Consider the following 16,017-nt stretch of genomic DNA (forward strand, 5'->3'; position numbering starts at 1 on the left):
GTAACATCCAAACACGCCGGGTGACAACAAAGCATAAGAAAGAAAGGTTCCGCTGTCCCATGCGAATTGCGAAGCTGTAACAGGGCATCAATATACATGGGTCACCACTAAACTACTACTACTAATAATAATAATAATGAAAAAAACATACTTTATTATCAGTTATACATCTATGAAGAAAAACAAGATAATGCATTATTTTTGTACCTCATAATTTTCCCATAATACTACAATTTAACGCAATAAAGTCCAACGAAAATTAAATTATTTACTTGTAGTATCTCTTTAAAGATGGGAATCGTTTTATGTAAAGCTGTGCATAACAGAATCTGCCTCTGTCGATTTACTACAGGCCCAGGAGAGGGCTGTTTTGTCTCTTGGTCCGCTGTTATAATGTGAATAAATCCTCATCCAGAAATGATTGGAGGACGTCGGATTGAAATAATCACAAGGGAAAATCAGAATAAGATCATGACTGTTACGGAACTTGCACTTAACTTGGTATTAACCGATTTTATGGCATAGATTTAGACAGAATTGACTAGATTAAACTTCACATTAAAGAATAGAGGTAGTCGCATAATTCAGTATCAATGGGCATAATCTGTATAATTAGCTATGGTAACCTATTTGGTCAGTAATTAAAAATTAGATTCTAGTGTATATCAGTCTTTGTCACAGTCCCATATGGTCTAGCGGTTAGGATTCCTGGTTTTCACCCAGGCGGCCCGGGTTCGACTCCCGGTATGGGAACAGGCTTTTAAGATAAGACGGCAGTGAGATCGCAACACTGACCAATCTGTAAACGAGCTTTCATCGCCCAAGCAGAGCAGTTGATGTAAAATCAAACAAACAAAACAAAGACATCTGATGTTTCCAAAGTGTGAGTGAAGTTGTAATAACAGTGAGTCAGCCACTGAGTGTCCTCATTGAGAAAGACAAATAGAAAGTACAATGGAAAACTGACTGAGCTAAATCTAAATAATAAGACTAAGAGTGGCTCTTCAAACTTTAAAGTGTAGCTATGCTAAATGTAGATATTATGACAAAAATAAATATCCTGCAAAAGGCATTCTGTCCATCTCCAAAAAAGTAGGCCTATCATTTGTTTGATTTGTTTAAAGGACAATGTGAATTGAGTTTCTCTTGCCTACATGTTTTTTTTAAAATCATTATTATGAGGATGATGATAGATTTTATTATTATCATTTATAAGCAATGATTATGATGGTTGGACTGTTCTGTAGCCTACTAGATCCATGGCTGAAACAAATAGAACAATATACATGTCAACATAATAAACTGATGATAAAGACAGATAAAATAAAAAACAAGAATTTTATATTGTAAATATACTCATTTTATTTATTTATTATTAATAGCATCAATTGCAGCAGTTACCTTTTCATGCAACATGCTGTGCAATAAGGACGTGGGCAAACTACAGTAGCCTATGTTAGAATACGAAAATGTCGAGTCCTATAAGACATAATACGCAATAATAATAGGTAACATATATCTATGATAATAAATAATCATATTAGCCTAATTGGTGAAATCTATTTTGTGGAGTGATGTGAGAGGAGGAGGGGCTGTGCGCTCGCAGGCCGCCGGTGTCAGGTTTCATTTCCCGGACCGTGGGATCAGTTCAGTCCGGTCCTGTTTTGGTTCTGTGTTGATGTCGTGCTCTGTCTCTGTCTCTGCCTCTGCTCTCACTCTGCAACCTGAACAAACCGAGTCCCTCCGCTGCTGCTGCTGCGGCTGCCACCTCCTCTGTCGCTGCCGCCGCCGCCGCTGCTGCTGTGGTGGATGGATTAACAGTCCGGTGTGTGTCCTCTGAGTGAGTGAGTGATCCAGGTGTCCAACCTCAACCTAAAGTCTGCGTCTTAAAGTTCAACAGCCAACATGAGGAGAGAGACGGAGGACGTCGTTTTCCATGCGCTGCTCTTGATCCACAGTGAGTTTGGTTGTTGTTGCATTGTTGTACTTCTGCTACAGGTGTAGAATATAAACACAATAGGCCTATTTTAAAGAGCATGCTGCAAGACTTCTGCAATATGGTGGTTGAATATATATATATATATAAAAAATAGTATTTTCTTTGGGTACAAGTTTACTTTTCCACCCCTTTTCTGTCTGGACTCATTTAAATCTGTAAAGTTTATATAGAAAAGCTGAGCTAACTTTTTGGGATTTGCTGATGTGGAAGAAGGTAGCCTATTTTTTTTATTCGTATATAAACCCAGACTCTGTGTTTTTCACCTGTCTCACCTCCTCTCCACTCTGACACACACACACACATTCCTGTCTGATGAGTTTTTACTGAATCAGGGTCAAAACCATCATAGGGCACAGTAACATCGGCATTTACTGAGCATTAGTGAGTATTAGTCAAAGGCTTTACATTATATTTTCCACTACTGTTGCCAGTCAGTCAGGTCTGTATGCTTTTCTAACACGGCCCCATAACATGCAGTGAGTCAGTGTATGTTGTGGAAACTTCTCCCTGTCTGGATCTGTTCAAGTGATTATCCTGTTCACTTTTTCTTTTTCTTTTTTTTTCTCCCTCTTCTACTGTTTCTGTTCCAGTCCCTGTGGCCTGCCTCTTCACTGCAGGTATGTTCCCCTGTGTGTGTGTGTGTGTGTGTGTGTGTGTGTGTGTGTGTGTGTGTGTGAGCAGCTGTGATTTATATTTTTATTTTATTGACTGTTTTCCTAATGCACTTAACACCACCACCATCACTGTGTGACTCTACTAGGGATGTCACCATTATAGATTTTCTTGGTACGATTATTGTCAGAGAAATAATCACGGTATTACGATTATCACGATATTTATGCATCAATAAATTTCACAACTTTGAATGTGTAAAATCAAATATGGTCAAAATATAATTAGGCCTACATTACTAATCTCTTAAAGGCCCTGTACAGACTTTTTATTTAGTGTTGATTTTGGCGGCCCCTGTGGACGAAAGCGGTGGAATGAAGACTGCATGTCCCACTGTCATGAAGACGTTTGTCTGGCCGGCGCGTGTAGATTTGTTTTGGAAACGTCGGAAAGAAGACGAGACTTGCTTTTTTTTTAGCAGCGTAATGTATCTATTCGTATCGTTTCGTCAGTGGTCCGACCTGACCATGCCTTCCAGAGGTATAGAATTAGACTACTTAGAAATAGCGTATCTTCACACTGATGGGCTCATTTGCTGTTGTAGGTAACAGAGACACATCAGCAGAAACCAGAGACTTTTACGTATCCAGTTAAAAGCTCCGTACAGGGGCTTTAATTGTCAGTTTATTTAGTTTATTTTATTCATTTTTTAAAAGTAGAAATGACACGCTAACATTTAAATCCCTACCAATTCAGTGTTACTTTAGATAAATGGACCAGTATCTGTGCATTTACCTTTACTTTGTTGCACTGCCGATATGGTTCCAACATAATCTTTTTCAGAAAGTGACGGTATTTAAGAATCTTTACAATCAATTAATTGTGGCGTTTAAAGCAGAAGTAAGCGTTCCGGTCGTTTTGGCTAACTTCTTGTCAGCCGATGGAGTTAGCAGTCCCCGCCTTCGTCCATACGTCACCACATTCACGCGCATCCCTTGGCTGCACACACAGAGAGGACCGCCCCTTTGTGCCGTTCTCTCTCCTCATTGGATAAAGGTTGTAGGATACAAGGAAAGTTTTCTCCTCGGCTTACAGCAGAGCAGAGTGACTGACAGACTCATGTTTCAGACCAAACACTCTATATAAGTGATTGCTGTCGGAAGATATAACTATTTAAGACTTATATTAACACAAATATTCCGCTTACTTCTGCTTTAATTGTGAAAACAAGTAATCGTGACATCTCTACTCTCTACACATCCCCCCTTCCTTCCTGCAGTGTCAGGTCAGTCGGACAGCAGCAGCAGTGTGGTGGTGGCGGGCTACAACGTGAGCGCCCCGGCCGGGTCCAAGGTGGTGCTGCAGTGCGTGAGCGGCCGCATGGTGTGGACCAGGGACACGGTGCGGGACAGGCAGAGGGTGGTGCACTGGGACCTGTACCGGGCCGATCCGGACTACGCCATGGAGCGGGTGGTGGACATGTTCTCTGCAGGAGACCAGAGGATCTACAACTCCTACAACCAGGGCAGAGTTGGAATCACTCCGACAGCCTTCAAGGACGGAAACTTCTCACTGGTCATCAAAGGTCTCTCACACACACACACACACACACCTACACACATCTACACACACACACACACTCACACACTGTCTTTGATTTTAAAGTCTGCAGCTTTGTTGCTCAGGACAACTGATATAACTTTGTTTTCCTTACTTACGGTGGCTTTGAAACTCTCAGGCAGGAACCAAAGCTCTTGTAATTCTCAATAACTTTGCAATAACATTTGTATTTTCTTACCCTTCATGTTGTAGCTTTAAACCTCTGCACATGCCTGAATGAAAGTCAAATGTGTTTGAGTAAAGAAATGAGCGTCAGACAGTTGATCCATCAGTAAATATCAAATTGGACGCATTAAAAGTCACATTTCCAACACAAGATTTGTTTTTAGCCAAGGTTGTTAACAAACCAAAACTCAAAAAACAGCTTCATCTAATGTTGTGCAACACTGTGTTTGCTCTTTATCCATGAAACTAAGCACTTCATTTTATAGTGGTGTTAATTTTATGATGGTTTTGGGCGAGATGCACCCCTGTCGTAATAAAAGGAAACTCTGCTGTTGTGAAAAACTTGTGGTGCATTCAAGAAATGTAGGACACTTGTTGCTTTTCTGCCACGATTTACTCAAACGTTGAAATTCTGACACACAGTAGCCATTAAATCCTCATAAACACCTGAATGCACCAATTAGAGGTATTTTTAAACGGTCCCAGCTCAACAGAAACTTATGAGGGTGAACACCAGCTCTCACAGTTTCTGCAAACACAAAAACATTACTGTCTTTTAAGTGTGTAGATGGCCCAACAATATGAATTAATTTGTATTTTTTACTTCCTTCTTTGCATGTGACTGCAGATGTGACGATGAACGACAGAGGTCTGTACTCCTGTAACCTGCACCATCTCTACTGTCACCTGTACGAGACGATCCGAGTTCAGCTCAACGTCACTAAATCACGTACGTTATTGCACTGCACTTAAACCAACAGCATCTTCGACGCGTTGCAGCTTTAAATCCAACTCAGTTTGTCTTTTTGTTTTCTGACCGTGAAGGCCGTAAGGAGCAGAGGTTCTGGGACGGGCAGAAGGCCGTGTACGTGGTGCTGCTGGGGAGCACCGTGGTGCTGCCCTGCGTCAACCGACGCAACGTGTGGACGGACTGGAGCAACGACGAGGAGGACCAGCAGGTGTGTGGACGGCGTGGAGCTTGCTTTCTTCTATGTCTAGATTTTACTATTGGATTTAGAGAGATTAAATCAGTGGTTCCCAAAATTTTTTGGCTCACGACCCCATTTTGACATCACAAATTTCTGGCGACCCCACGGTCACGTGCACTCATGTGATCGCGGCCATCAATTGAGATGCACCAGTTCAAATATTTTTATATGCTGCATTTTATTTGAACTCGATTTATATCCGAGAAAGTGAAAGTATAGAATACAGTTGTTTAAGATTGGGTGTGTTGTTTTTAATCATAATCTTAAAAAGAATAGTAATTGACCCTTTGTTGGCCTTCTGATTGGTCTGCTGATCCACCAATCAGAGCGCTTCTCCCCATGTCACGTGTTGCGCAGCATTCTAAGGTTGGACAACCCTGGGTGAAACCCTATGAAACGAGATAGGTAGACACAGCAATTTTTTCGGCAAAAACTACTTTATAATTTTTCAATATGGTTAAAATGTGTGCCTGCAATAGCGACTGTAGCTAACGTTAGCTAGCGTCGTTAGCTAGCATCGTTCTACTAGCTAGTGAATGACCAAAACAATGATTTTCCACCACTTTTCGGAGAAGTCAGATAATGCCCGTTCAATCGCTCTTTAGCCACGTCTGTCTTCTATCACGGACACCATTTTTCTTTTGTAAGTTAATTCAAATTTTCCTTATAAGCAATTTAAATCTGCCTAATTTTCAATGGTTTCCAATGGGAGTTAACCCTTCCGTGACCATTGCTTGTCCAACCTAGCAACAGTAACCGGAGGGCGGGATTTGACAATGAGTCAATTGGTTAAAATATTTTTATCAGTATTTTTTATCAATTACTAGACCTTTCAGGCGACCCCATTTGAATTCCAAGGCGACCCCACATGGGGTCCCAACCCCAAGGTTGAACAACACTGGATTAAATGGTATTTACTGAAATGTGCAACTCCCCTTCCTCCCCTTTTTGCTTTGGTGGTCTCCAGGTCGTCCACTGGGACCGGCAGTCCCCGGGAGTTCGCCATGACCACGCAGACCGGCTGGTGGACCTGTACGCCTCCGGAGAGCAGCGCAGCTACGGGCCGCTCTTCCTCCAGAGGAAGATGAACATCAGCAATCACGCCTTCTCAGAGGGAGACTTCTCGCTCGCCATTTCTGATCTGCAGGTGTGTAAAGGTGTAGAAAACACAGGTAGCCAGTTAAAACATTCGGTAACACTTTACTTGAATAGGTATTCATAAGATTGACATAACACTGTCATAACCATGACATAACAGCTGTCATAAACATCAATGAATACTTATGACAGCTGTCGTTAAGTGTCATTCGGTAAGCTATGTCACTTTTAATGCAAAGTTGATATTGTTTGAGATGTTTTTGTTCTGACAACTTGACATAAAGACAATTTAAAGCAGAAGTAAGTGGTCCGGTCGTTTTCGCTAATGCTGCGTTCCAGGCAGGCTTTTGAAATCGTAAATTACAGCTTCAAGTCACAACTTACGACTTTGTAGCGTTCCAGGCAACCCACTCGTGTTTTTCCGACCTGTTTTACCGGTGAAAGTCACTATAACGGCCACTCGTAACTTCCGACCGGTGAACTGGTACGACTTCACGGTCGGAAAAATACGAGTTTCCTTGAACGCACCATAACAGTCCTCGTCCCTACGTCGCCACATTCACGGCGTTCCTTGGCTGCACACACAGCCCTGCATGCTGTTCTCTCTCCTCATTGGATAAAAACTGTAGGATACGATAAATGTTTTCTCCTCGGCTCAGAGCAGAGCAGAGTGACAGACAGACCCGTGTTTCAGTCCAAACACTCTATGTAAGTGATTGCTGTCGGAAGATATAACTATTTAAGACTTATATTAACACAAATATATCACTTACTTCTGCTTTAAACTGTCATAGCAGACCTAATTGCCAAACTTTAAAAAATTATGTCAAGTTCTCATAACAAGGACATCTCAAACAATGTCAACTTTGCATCAAAAGTGACATAACTTACCAAATGACACTTAACGACAGCTGTCATAAGTATTCATTGATGTTTATGACAGCTGTTATGTCATGGTTATGACAGTTTTATGTCAATCTTATGAATACCCATTCAAGTAAAGTGTTACCAATCATTCTCCTGTATGAAGGTCTACATACACGTCCCACCGGGGTCTCGGTCTCTACTCTCATACTCTAAATCTGTGTCTGATGGTCTGAGGCGGGGGAGTTGTTCATGTTCGCTGTGTGTTTCCTGAACACATGGAAGTTACATCAGGAATGTAGCTGGTGTCAAATTAAACATTATGGCTCTGTGGGGGGATGAGGTTTTCAGCCACAGCGAGTTGAGAAATCACATCCATGTTAAAAAACAAAAACAACGACTGTTGCACACTAAGCAAAACAAGACGCTGCCCAGAAGGACCTGCAGCGGTCCCACTGTGGCATCTGGAGTGACTGAAAGCAGAGAAGAGTTTATCACTTCATAGAGAATCTCCAGGCCCCAAGTGTTTTTTATTTATTTCTATTTTCTTTTTGTGTCGTTTTGTTTTTTTTTTAAATCGAGCTCATGAATCAGAAAATGTAGGTTAGAAACAGGCTGGAGAGACTCTGGGCTTTACAACCACACTGAGGATTGGGGCCAGTTTTCCAGTCGGCACGTGGCAGTGAAGGGCGTCCACAGGGATGTCTGTGTTAGGAGGGGTTGAACCAAACTGATCGACTGTATTTATTAGCATGTTCTGTAATTTTAAGTATATTGTTGTGTTTGTTTTATTGTTTTTTTGTAATTTCAAATCCTCCTAACAGAGGGTCAGGTCAGATACACTCAGCAGGATAACCTGTGTGTGTTCAGGTGTGATCACATGGTGCATGCTAACATTAGCAGTGTGAAGTTCTGTCAATCAAACTAATTGATTTAATTATGTAACAACAGATAATATGTTAGTGTTCAATGAGAAATAATCTCTGGGCTGCATCCAAGATGATTTAGAGACAGATAAATCTTCACTTTATTATAACAGGATGCACCTGTGACACACATGATCGTCATAGTTCCTATAAGTTCAGACACTTATAAAAAATATCATCATCGTTTTGAGTGAAGGTTCAAAACTCTGCACTTCTGCTTCTTATATTTAATCTTTCGATTTTCTCTTTTTTTCATTTCACTTCCTACTGAGTTGTGATTGTGTGACTTGTTGCTAAAACACAAGGATGATGTGATTGTGTTTTTTAGTTTTTGAACAAAAACATGTTTACCTTTCCTCACCTATAATGTGAAGGAAAAAGGAAATATTTTCTTATTATATTATTATAATAATATATTTATATATAAATATATATATATTATATTATATCAGATTTAAGAGGTTTGTCTTCTGGTCTTGGTTTTATGAATGAAAAGACATCTTGACCAAGTTGATTCTGGTTTAACAATGAATATGTTTAACTTCTGTAGCTCTTTAGACTGAAAAGAAGCATCATCAGGTCAAAATTTGACTTCATTCGTGTGTGTGTGTGTGTGTGTGTGTGTGTATTGATCTCCCATGCAGCCCACAGATGAGGGGATGTATTCCTGCCACCTCCACCATCATTACTGTGGCCTCCATGAGAGGAGAGAGTTCCAGGTCACAGTGGAGCCACAAGTGGTCCAGACCACCCAGCCGGCCAGAGCTCTACCCAGCGAGGACAAAGGTAACACACACACGCACACATATGCACGCACACACACACACAAATATGCAAATACATAAACACACTGTCTCTTCCTGCTCCAGTTGTAGGTCAGTGTGAGCGCTGGAGCAGAGAGGATGTTTTATAACTTCATGTAAATACAATTAACAGGGGGAAAAAAACACACACATCTGTTCTTTTCTGTACTTTCTGTCTTGTCCTCATTCATCTTCACCGTGTCAGACTCTCTGAGTAGCACCGGAGGACGAGGAGATGAGATGAGAGGAGCAGAAACCCCCCTCCACACCACCCCTCCTCCTCTTCCTCCTCCTCCTCCTTTTCATCTTATTGCTGAAACTTTCTGTTTGTTTCATAAGAGGTTTTTTTTTTCCTTGCACCGTCAGCTCGTCCGACGCCAGACCCCCGAAACCACACACACACACTCTCTAACAACCCCGTTCCTCCTCGATTTTCACCTTCTTCTTCCTCCCTCGCCCACGGGTTCTGCTCTGTTTCGTCACTCTCTCTCTCGCTTAGTCGGGTTGACTTTTCCCAGCTCTTTGCTCTCTGCGTTTAGAAAATCTGTGGGTGCTTATTAGAGGAGGAAAAAGAAAAGAGAAGAAAAGAAAAGAAGAGAAGAGACGGGGTCAGTCAGTCGGGTGCTGGAGGTGGAGGGGAGGGGAGGGGAGGGAGTCGGTGTGTTGGCATGCCAGCTGCCTACCTCGAATTCTTAGAGCATGAGAGAGTTTTTCTGCGTTTTCCAAGAGGTAAAACTGCAACAAATCCGTAAATGGCAGTTCAGTATCAATGTGGGAAAATCATTGAGAGAAGCTTAGAAACGAAGAGAAATGCCTGCGGTCGGCCCATCTGTGTGTGTGTGTGTGTGTAGCCTACGTGTATGTGTGTATGTGTGTATGTGTGTGTGTGTGTGTCAGAGCGAGCGTGCCAAGAGGACCGATCTCATTTCAGTGGAATCTTTCGGATACAGTCTTTGGACCCGAAGTTCAGCTCTGCCCACACAATTAATCCCTCCGCTCGCTGAGCTGTAATAATACAGTAGGATCGCACCGCGGGAGCTGCAGAGACAAAGATGCACAACAAGAGAAGAGCTTGTGCAACTTCTTCTTGCAACCAGAACTATTGTTGTTGTTATTATTATTATTATTATTATTATTATCTGCTCATCTCTTGCCCTCTCTGACCGTCTGCTGCCCCGGTGACTTCTCCTCAGTCTCCACCCCCCCTTCCTTCCTTCTGTTTTTTCCCCCTCTCCTCTACACATGTTCAGGGTTTATTTACTTTCACCATTTCTCGCTCTTGCTGTTTTTTCCCAGCAGCTTTGCTCACTTGCTTTTTCTACTTTTTTCTTTTCAGTAGTTTGCGCACAACAAAAGGAAGTGTGCTTCATCTGTACAGCAGCTGGTCGCACACACACACACACACACACACACACACACACACTGTAAAAACTCAAAATCTTTCCAAAAATGTTTGTCTTGTCGTATTTCTTGTCAAAATGTCTAATTTCTAGTCAAAACTAATCTCTCTCCACTTAAAATAAGACTCATCACCTAAAAATGAACTTGTTTTTAGATAATTTTCACTTGTTTTAAACAAATTTTCACTTGAAATAAGTAGAAAAATCTGCCAGTGAAAGGAAGTTTTTTGTGCTTGTACTGTAATAGGAAGAAAAACTTGCTCCACTATCAGATTTTTCTATTTATTACAAGTGAAAATATGTTTGAAAGAAGTAAAAAGTGTCTAAAAACAAGCTACTTTTAAATGTGATGAGTCTTATTTTAAGTATAATGAGATTTGTTTTGACTAGAAACTACATTTCAACTAGAAATAAGACACATATATACTGTACTTGGTAAGATATTTGAGTTTTTGCAGTGCACAGGGAGAGACACACTGAGAGGCTGTTTGAGGTAGAGTGATACACAAAGAAAGAAAGAAAGAAAGAGAGACAGGGGCCAGAGAGTCTGTTGATGAAATACGGAAGAGGAGATGTAGGTCACCCCTCCCTCCATCCATCCATCCCTCCGTCCCTCCCTCTATCAGAGTTATTTCACAGTGTGGTTTGGGCAGGAGAAAGAGGAGGGGGAGGAGGGGGAGGAGGAGGAGGAGGAGGAGGAGGAGAGGGGCAGCCAGTCTAAACACAAACACATATGTTCCCATCCGGGCAGGAGTGTGAAGACCTGAAAGTGGACAAAAGGATCAGAGGATTTGTAATGTTGATGATCATGTTGTTTTCATGTGTGTGTGACCGCTGAGCCGAGTCTTTTCAAACTTCATTTTGCAAGTCAGCCAGTCCTCTGGAGAAACATCTCAGCGTCCCCTTCCTCTCCCTCGGCTCTCCTCCTCCTCCTCCTCCTCTGTTCTCCACCCCTGCTCTGCCCTTCCTTCGCTCCTCTTCCTCTCCTCACTTCTCTGTGTTTAGCTGCCAGGAAAAGTAAATCACAGCATGACTTTCTGTCTGGATCTCATTTTGGCTCAAATATGTCGAGTCTGAGGTCCGCAGCTGCTTCTCGCCTCACACTTTTTTTTTTTTTTCCCCGCAATTTTGTAACGAAGCCTCTCAACAACACTCAGCAAAACCGCGCACATCATCTAAACCCAGCCGGCTAATTACTCAACCCTGACCTGGAAATGTGTTCAGCATTTTTTTTTAACTTTATTTACAGCCAGTAAATGTCATCACATACGTAAGAAAAAGAAAAAGTCAACAGTTTGCAATTCACAAGAAAAAGCTGGGAAAGCAGCAGCTCACAGTCTCACGCATGTGCGGCAAAGCAAACACAATCACAGCAGCAGGAGGAGAAATCTCTTCCGGGGAAAAGATGTAGTTCACACAAACATCCATCACACACACACACACACACACACACACACACACACACACACACACACACACACACACACACACTCATTTTCACACCTACAGGACACACACAGCTCAGGGTGAACATGCAAACTCCACCCAGATGCAGGAATCAAACCCAGAACTTGCGAAACACTGCTCCACTGTGCCGGCCTTGGAACAAAGAAAGCGTTAATTAAGTTTTTCATTCTTAAATTTAAAAAATGATTTTAATAAACAATTAACTTTTAAATTGAACTAACTCAAGTCATAAAGTTAAAGGGATAGTTCAACATTTTGCCAAATTGGCCCATCGCCATAATCCCTATAGTTTTAAGAGTAGGTTTGTTACCTTTATTTGTTGGTGCAAGCTATTTTTAGAACGGCGGAGCAGAGCGGCGAGCTGCTCAGAGCTACGCTACGGAGGCTGATGGGATTTCTTGGTTTCCCTCATCAAACTCATCAAACAAACAACTCCAAAACGCTCTGGTGGACAAGTTGTGACCTGCACATTCACCACGCTATGAGGTAATAACAGAACCTTATGAGACAGAGTTGTTTTAGAGGCAAGTTCAAGCAAAACCGCTGGTGCGCGTTCCCGTCGGGAGCAGTTTTTCTGCAATCAGTCTCTGTATTTCCCTCTAAAACAACTCCGGTTCGTAACGTTCCATTATTATCTCATGGCGTAGTGAATGTGCAGGTCACAACTTGTCCACCAGAGCGTTTTGGAGTTGTTAGATTGTGTATTTGATGAGTTTGATGAGGGAAACCAAGAAATCCCATTAGCCACCGACCGTAGCGTAGCTCTGAGCAGCTCGCGGCTCTGCTCCGCCGTTCTAAAAATAGCTTGCACCGACAATTAAAGGTAACAAACCTACTCCTAAACTATAGGAATTATTATGGCAATGGGCCAATTTGCCAAAATGTTGAACTATCCCTTTAATCATTTTTAAACATATACTGGTAGGTAGCTAATTTAAAAATGCTGTCATGAAAAGATTTTATTGACAATTAACTTTTAAATCTAACTAACTCAAGTCAGAAACAGTGAAAGCCATTTCTCGTCAGGGAGCCTTGAAGGTCTGAGCGAGTGTCTGTGGTATTTCACAGGATAATTAGAAAGTTTGGGCGCTAGAGGAGAAGTCAGCAGGTCAGCAGAGTCAGCAGAGTAAGAGGGAGTCATCAGAATAGATACAGTAAAAAATCTGCAACAAATTTGTGGAGATATTTTAATCTGGATCAAAACAGTGAAAGGACTGATGAGTCAAACTGCTGCTGCTGCTGCTGCTGCTGCTGCTGCTGCTGCTGTGGTTAAAATGAGAGTTTGCTGAGTGAGAACAACTTCAACAAAAACAAGTCAACCGGTCAATTTATGCACCAGATGAAGCAGTGATCTCATAGTGAGCCACAAAAAAGTTAAAATAGATGCACTGTTGCTCATGAGGTGCGTGATGACTGTTCAAAGAAGGGCCTGGTGTCGATTACTGTGTGTGTGTGTGTGTGTAAAAACCTCACGGTGACACATCGGCCTGTTTGTGAGCGAGGAGACAAAGAAGACGAAGAAGACGAAGAGCAAAGCAGAGGAAATGAAGATGCTGACTGTTGTGATCTCTTCTCCACTCAGACACCACGAAGGCTGAGTCACCGCGAGTCATCAACGTCATCCTGCCCGACCAGAGACACCACTTTCTGCTGCCGCTGGGCTACGTCCTCACCTCCTTCCTCCTCCTGGTCTTCATCATCCTCGTCGTCATCCTCATCACACGCAGGCGGAAAATCAAAGGTCTGCAAGCATGGACTGGAAAGCACCTCGGCAGGAGCATTACTAGATTGATTCATTATTTGGATTGGGGATTTCTGGATTTCTCAGTCTCATCCTCTTTTCTTTGTGTTTTTCAGAGTATTATCCTCGAGGATCCATGAGGTGAGGGCGGTAAACACACACATAGCATCACTCTCTTACCTTTCACTTCACATTTCGTATGAATGACAGACATACAGACGAAAAGGATAGGTAAGAAGCCAGGGCTTATGAGGAGCCTAAACCCTCGCAACTGTTACAATTACAATCAATCATGGTGTTAGAGACAAGATCATTAGGCTACTTTGCATATATAATACAGAGACAAATTTGAAACATAATTAAGTAAGCAAACATGATTAAATAAGCAAAACAGACTGTAAAATAGGATGCTCTTGCAGAATTCATACAAAACAGTTCATGAGAAATGAGGAATAGCTTACTATAGATTATTAAAGCGATTTCATAAACAAAGAAAAACAATGAAAAGCGAGAAATTATGAATAACTTAGATTCACCAATGATATTAATAACTTAGAATACAGTAGTTTAAGTTTACATGGAAACATTTGCATGTTCACATCAAAACCTTCATAACTTACCTCCTCTTACCCACAGCACTCAGACGTCTCTCTCTCTCTCACAGTGACAGGTCCAGCAGGAGTCACAGCAGCTCGGATGAGTTCGAGATGGACGTGACTGAAGTCAACATGTGCAGCGAGGAGGCGAGAAGAGTCGGTGAGTTGGAGGAGAGAGCAGGGTGGAAATACACAACGTTTGGTGTCGTCTTTAAGTGCTGAAGCAAAGACAACTGGACTTCTGTTCAGTCTTTACTGCCGCCCTTTTCTTTTTTTTTGCTTTAACACTTAAAGACTACAATGAACTGGACAACTGAGACCCTGCAAAGACATAAAGCTTTGTGTTGTTGAAACAAAATCAGAGCTGTACGCATTTTTAATGGGTCATGACTTTGTATGCTTTTAGATGTATTGTACATTTTATTGTATTGGTATATATAGGCCTAATTTTGATGTATCTTACCTTCTTTCTTTTACTAAAAGCCTAACAAGGGACGGGAGTTGGAAACTAGCAATTGCTATAATCTCTGTCTGTATGCAGAACATCAGTCACATTGGCTTGTTTGTAACGAGTGGAAGTGTTACTATGTTAACCTGCATTGTCCCTATCAAATAAACTAAATTAAATTAAATAAAATAAAATTTGTCACCTTCCCCTGTGTGATTTTCAGAGTTCAAGAACAACCTGCTGAAGGAGAAGGTCCACATGAACACTCAGCCGAAAGTCATTGATCTTGACAAAGGTAAAAAAAAAATGTAAAAGAGCACACGTGCACAAACTCAGCCAGTCATTAGTTGAACTCCTCTCTTTCTGTAACTTCGCTCTGTCTTTTCCTTTTATTGCAGAGATGCAGAAGTTTTCTAAGTGAGGAAAACGAGAGGAAAAAGTGAAACTGGAGCCACTGGCTGGTCCAGAGGCTGCCTGCGCTCCAAACCAAACACACAACTGCTGCACTTCTGTCCCGGCAGCGGGAGACAAGACGCCACACGGAGACAATCAATGCTTCGTTATGAAATAACAGAAAAATGGGTTTAGAGACATTGTTGTGTCATGTTTGAAAAAAAAAAAAAAAGAAGCGTTACAGGCACACACATACAAAAAAAAGATCTTGTTTAACTTTGTACTGTTAAGACTACAGAGACTGGACCATGCACGGCACCGCAGCGCCGCCCAGTGGGGAGTTTGTAGGAAAAAAACAACCTGGATTTAAAGGTCGACTCAGAAGAGACTGAGTTTATCTGACGCATCAGTTATTACAGCTTCAATCATTACGCCTCGACTTTATCAAGAATACTGACGTTTTACTTTTCACTTTGTTTTGTTTTTTTGTGTTTACTGACCGGACTGAAGCTTCACTGACATGTTACTACATCAGTGTGACCTGCTTCCTCTCTAGGCTTCGATTAACTGTTCGCCACACAAGCAGTGTAGTGTGTAAGAATATTTTAATTGTGATATTGAGACTGTATTTTTTGTGTACTGCTCATTTTCACTTTATTTTTCTTCCTATATGTATTAAAATGAAGTGTTTGATGCTGTTTTTTTTAGCTTTTATGACCTGTTATGTGTTGTATTTAAATGACTCTCGGTGGAGAAGCACAGGTGTTACTAATAATGACATTAACAATGACTGTGTTGCATTCAAGTGCACGTATGACACAACACAATGAGACAGTAGGATCAGTTTCCTCATGCAACAATAATATTATTAAGTTCAAGTTCACATCTGCTCCTGT

The 16,017-nt window shown here is 41.6% G+C and overlaps 1 protein-coding gene and 1 non-coding gene across 3 annotated transcripts; both read left to right on the forward strand.

Annotated features, from left to right (window-relative positions):
• The first annotated feature begins 681 nt into the window (after positions 1 to 681).
• trnae-uuc (transfer RNA glutamic acid (anticodon UUC)) lies at positions 682 to 753 on the forward strand. Its single transcript has one exon. It is a non-coding gene; the product is annotated as a tRNA-Glu (tRNA).
• An 872-nt stretch (positions 754 to 1,625) lies between these two features.
• On the forward strand, positions 1,626 to 15,819 carry LOC146986957 (matrix remodeling-associated protein 8-like). 2 transcript variants are annotated; one of them, XM_085775861.1, is made up of 12 exons: positions 1,626 to 1,957; positions 2,590 to 2,616; positions 3,891 to 4,196; positions 5,025 to 5,126; positions 5,222 to 5,355; positions 6,353 to 6,532; positions 8,918 to 9,059; positions 13,526 to 13,684; positions 13,801 to 13,825; positions 14,349 to 14,440; positions 14,952 to 15,023; positions 15,127 to 15,819. In XM_085775861.1, exons 1-12 carry the CDS (start codon positions 1,906 to 1,908, stop codon positions 15,147 to 15,149), a joined length of 1,314 nt encoding a protein of 437 aa, XP_085631987.1. In that variant the 5' UTR covers positions 1,626 to 1,905; the 3' UTR covers positions 15,150 to 15,819. The 2 variants fall into 2 exon arrangements, with proteins under 2 accessions (XP_085631987.1, XP_085631988.1); XM_085775862.1 differs by having other exon boundaries at positions 1,724 to 1,957; positions 14,355 to 14,440; positions 15,127 to 15,388.
• The last annotated feature ends 198 nt before the right edge of the window (positions 15,820 to 16,017 follow it).

The sequence above is a fragment of the Trachurus japonicus genome, chromosome 5, assembly GCF_045865225.1.
Source record: "Trachurus japonicus isolate A0001 chromosome 5, Traja_1.0".
Lineage (NCBI taxonomy): Eukaryota > Metazoa > Chordata > Actinopteri > Carangiformes > Carangidae > Trachurus > Trachurus japonicus.

Excerpts from the sequence above, each read along its gene's own strand:
- LOC146986957 (XM_085775861.1), top strand. The coding sequence starts at position 1,906 with ATGAGGAGAGAGACGGAGGACGTCGTTTTCCATGCGCTGCTCTTGATC. Across the intron at positions 1,958-2,589 it reads TGCGCTGCTCTTGATCCACA|TCCCTGTGGCCTGCCTCTTC; the intron begins GTGAGTTTGGTT and ends TTTCTGTTCCAG. Across the intron at positions 2,617-3,890 it reads GGCCTGCCTCTTCACTGCAG|TGTCAGGTCAGTCGGACAGC; the intron begins GTATGTTCCCCT and ends TCCTTCCTGCAG.